Below are 4,168 nucleotides of genomic sequence, written 5' to 3'. Positions count from 1 at the left end.
AAGCAGGGACAAAAAAAGGAAGCTCCCGGCGGACAGCTACTGCTGTGTCGGGGTGCTGGGTGCCGGCAGGCCGCCGCCTCCCGCCTTCCCTTCCATCTGCGGAGCCTGCTCCGAGCTTCAGCTTTCCCCCATTCCCCGCAATCATCCGCCTCGGCTTTGCAGGAGAGTCTCGAGGGCGGGGCGCGGCGCGGCGATGCCGGGGGTCGCCCCGGCCCCGGCCCCGGCCCCGGCGGCAGAGCCTCCGCTGCTCGCGGGGACCTCCGCAGGAGAGAGGCGCGCCGGTGCAGGGGCGGGCGGAGGCCGGGCCCTGGAGCCCGGCGCAAGTCCCTCCTCTTCTCTGGGCCCCGCCGCGGGGGGCGCGGGGAGAGCCCGGCGTCTGGGCCGCCTCGGCGGGGCCCCGGGGACCGCGGGGGGAGCCCGGGCCGGCGGCGCCTGCTCACTTCGCGCGCACTGCGTCGGAGTCTCCCCCTGCCTGGCCGGGAGCCGAGCGGCGGGGGAGGGGCGGCGCGGCGCGGGGGAGGGAGCCGAGCGCGGGGGAGGGGCGGCGCGGCGCGGGGGAGGGAGCCGAGCGGCGGGGGAGGGGCGGCGCGGCGCGGGGGCCGCCTCCGCTCCCCTCCCCCCACCCCAGGAGACCGCAGTGGCCGCTTCAACCCTTGACCCGGGGACCCTCGGGCCGGAGATGGGAGGGGGCCGCGGCCCGGGGATCCCGCCCCCCGCCCCGGCTCTCTCTGCAGCGCCGCGGCCTGGGGGGGCTGTGCCCGGGCGGCTGTGCCCCGGGGGCCCCCCCGGGACGAGGCGGGCGGGGGCGGCGGACCCCGACCACGGGCTCTGTCCCAGCGCCGGGCCGGGCCTCCCCTCCCCCAGCCCGGGGGCGGCGCACGTGGGGGCAGCCCCGGGGGGGTGGCCCGGGGGGGGGGGCGGCGCACGGGGGGCAGGTGCTCGGCCGCCCGGGGCGGGGGCGGCGCGGCCTCGGTTTCCCTCCCTCCCCCGGGCGCCCCGCCCCGCCCCGCTCGGCCCCCACGGGCCCAGGAGGTGGGCGGGTAAGCCCGGGGATGACGGCGGAGCTCCGCGGCCCGGGCTCGCCCTCGCCCCCGCCCCGGGGCCCGGGGTTTCCCGGCCTCCCCGGCTCGGGGCGCCAGTCTCCCGTGGGGAGGTCGGCCCGAGCGGCCGGGCCCCGGGGCTCCCGGCGCCCCCTCCCCCCGCCCCGGGCTCCCCCGTCTCCCCCGTCCGGGAGGGGAGGGGGGACGAGAGCGGAGCGCGGGAGCCGGAAACGCCAAATATGGAGCAGGAAGGATCCCCCGCCGGAACCGGCCTTATTTGGGCAGCGCCTTATTTGGAGCGGCCCGATATGGCCCGGCAGCCCGGGGCTTCCGGCAGAGGCAGGGGGGAGGGGGAGGGGGAGGGGAGGCGGGAGCCCGGGGTCGGGGGCTCCCCGCGCGCGCCCGGGCGGGCCCCGAGAGGCTCGGGCTGGGGCGCGGGCCCCGGGCTCCCCCGAGGCGGCGGGCCGCGGGGGGGAGGGGGAGCGGGGAGGCCTGGCGTCACGTCGGGTGCTCCCGGCCCGCCCTGCCATATAAGGGCTTCCTGCTTCCCATATATAGCCATGTACGTCAGGGCGGGGGCGGGGCCCGGCGGCTCCCAATCCTTCAAATAGAGGCGGATCCGGGGGAGTTGCGAGAGATTCCAGGCAGCACGAGTGGGGGAGCCGCGCCGTCGCCGCAGCAACGAGCCGCAGCCGCCGGGACCAGCCCCAGCTCCGCGCCAGCAGCCGCGCCGCCTCCGCACTCGGCAGCCTGCGGGGGCGCAGCCGGAGGGAGCCCCCTCCGACGAGCACGCCCCTCGCTTCCTCGCCGAGCCCCGCATGTGACCCGCCCGGTGCCCGGCCCCCCGCGCCCGCTCCGTCCGGCATGGCTGCGGCCAAGGCAGAGATGCAGCTCATGTCCCCGCTGCAGATCTCCGACCCGTTCGGCTCCTTCCCTCACTCCCCCACCATGGACAACTACCCTAAGCTGGAGGAGATGATGCTGCTGAGCTCGGGGGGGCCCCAGTTCCTGGGCGCCGCCGGCGGAGCGCCCGAAGGCAGCGGCGGGGGGGCAGGCGGCGGCGGCGGCGGCGGCGGAGGCGGTGCGGGCGGAGGCGGCACGGGCGGGTTCCATCCCCAAGGGGAAGCCGGCGAGCAGCACTTCGAGCACCTGGCCGCAGGTAAGCGGCGCCCGGAGCAGCGCTTCCCGCTACTGAGGTCCCCGGCCTCCCGACCTTAGAGCAGCGGCACAACAGCCCCCTCCCATCCCGGGGGCTGGGGGAGCCGCGGGGGCACCCCCGGGGGGCGGGGCGGGGCGGGGCCGGGACTCCCGCCCCGTGCTGCGCGGCCCTCGCCGCGGACTCGCGTCCGCCGCCGCCGGGGGGGGGGGCTCCGGGCCGAGGGGCCGCCGCTAACTCGGCTTCTTCCTCCTCGCAGACACTTTCCCCGACCTCCCGCTGAACACGGACAAGGTGCTGCCGGAGGCCGGCTACCCCGGCCAGCCCACGCGCCTGCCGCCCATCACCTACACCGGCCGCTTCTCCCTGGAGCCGGCCCCCGGCGGCGGCAACACCCTGTGGCCCGAGCCGCTCTTCAGCCTGGTCAGCGGCCTCGTGAGCATGAGCGCCCCGCCGGCCGCCGCCTCGGCCCCGTCCCCGGCCGCCCCCGCCGCCTCGTCCGCGCAGAGCCCCCCGCTGAGCTGCGCCGTGCAGCCGGGCGACAGCAGCCCCATCTACTCGGCCGCCCCGACCTTCCCCACGCCCAGCGCCGAGGTCTTCCCGGAGCCCCCCGGCCAGGCCTTCCCGACCGCGCCGGGCGCGGCCCTCCAGTACCCGCCGCCCGCCTACCCCGCGTCCAAGGGCAGCTTCCAGGTGCCCATCATCCCGGACTACCTGTTCCCCCAGCAGCAGGGCGACTTGGGCCTGGCCCCGCCGGACCAGAAGCCCTTCCCGAGCCTGGAGAGCCGAACCCAGCCCTCCCTCACCCCGCTCTCCACCATCAAGGCTTTTGCCACCCAGACTGGCTCCCAGGACCTGAAGACCCTCAACACCACCTACCAGTCTCAGCTGGTGAAGCCGAGTCGCATGCGCAAGTACCCCAACAGGCCCAGCAAGACGCCCCCCCACGAGCGCCCCTACGCCTGCCCCGTGGAGTCCTGCGACAGGCGCTTCTCCCGCTCCGACGAGCTCACGCGCCACATCCGCATCCACACGGGCCAGAAGCCCTTCCAGTGCCGCATCTGCATGAGGAACTTCAGCCGGAGCGACCACCTCACCACGCACATCCGCACGCACACGGGGGAGAAGCCCTTCGCCTGCGACATCTGCGGGAGAAAGTTCGCGCGCAGCGACGAGCGCAAGCGGCACACCAAGATCCACCTCCGGCAGAAGGAGAAGAAGGCCGACAAGGGCGCCCCGGCCCCCGCCGCCCTGCCCTCCTACCCGTCCCCGGCCGCGTCCTCCTACCCGTCCCCCGCCGCCACCTCCTACCCGTCGCCCGTGCCCACCTCCTACTCCTCCCCCGTGCCCACCTCCTACTCCTCCCCCGTGTCCTCCTCCTACCCCTCCCCGGCGCACAGTGGCTTCCCCTCGCCCTCCGTGGCCACCACGTACTCCTCGGTCCCCTCCGCCTTCCCCCCCCAGGGCATCACCAGCTTCCCCTCCTCGGCCGTCACCAACTCCTTCAGCGCCTCCACGGCGCTCTCGGACATGACGGCCACGTTCTCGCCCAGGACAATCGAAATATGCTAAAAACAAACAAACAACAAAAAAAAACCAAAAACCCCCTACACGAGACTGAACTGGGACCGGAGGGGAAGATGGCCAGGTGGGGAAGGGGAGGGCTCTTCTGTTAAAAAAAAGAGTTCTGACCCTCCTCCCCAGTCCCCAAAGAATGGGGACAATTACCACCCTTTCTACCTTGTTTCCCCTTATCATCCATCCCCTATTACCCTTTGACTTCAGCTGCCTGAAAACAACCATGTCCAAGTTCTTCACCTTCTATTCAAAGGACTTGACTTGCATGGATTTTTGGATATATATCATTTCAGTTTCATTTCCATCATTGCCCTCCCCATCCCTCCTTTTGATGCTAGAAAATTTGAGTTGGTAAGATGGGGAAAACTGAGCTTCGAAGCTCAGCCCCTTTCTT

General features: G+C 73.6%; 1 protein-coding gene across 1 annotated transcript; it reads left to right on the top strand.

The window, feature by feature from the left end:
• Window positions 1–1,558: 1,558 nt before the first annotated feature.
• EGR1 (early growth response 1) lies at window positions 1,559–3,859 on the top strand. Its single transcript, XM_074212937.1, has 2 exons — window positions 1,559–2,199; window positions 2,456–3,859. Exons 1-2 carry the CDS (start codon window positions 1,905–1,907, stop codon window positions 3,766–3,768), a joined length of 1,608 nt encoding a protein of 535 aa, XP_074069038.1. The 5' UTR covers window positions 1,559–1,904; the 3' UTR covers window positions 3,769–3,859.
• The last annotated feature ends 309 nt before the right edge of the window (window positions 3,860–4,168 follow it).

The sequence above is a fragment of the Macrotis lagotis genome, chromosome 1, assembly GCF_037893015.1.
Source record: "Macrotis lagotis isolate mMagLag1 chromosome 1, bilby.v1.9.chrom.fasta, whole genome shotgun sequence".
In the NCBI taxonomy this organism is placed as follows: domain Eukaryota; kingdom Metazoa; phylum Chordata; class Mammalia; order Peramelemorphia; family Peramelidae; genus Macrotis; species Macrotis lagotis.
Note: the sequence above shows the minus strand (reverse complement) of the source record. Positions and strands in the feature narration are given on the sequence as shown.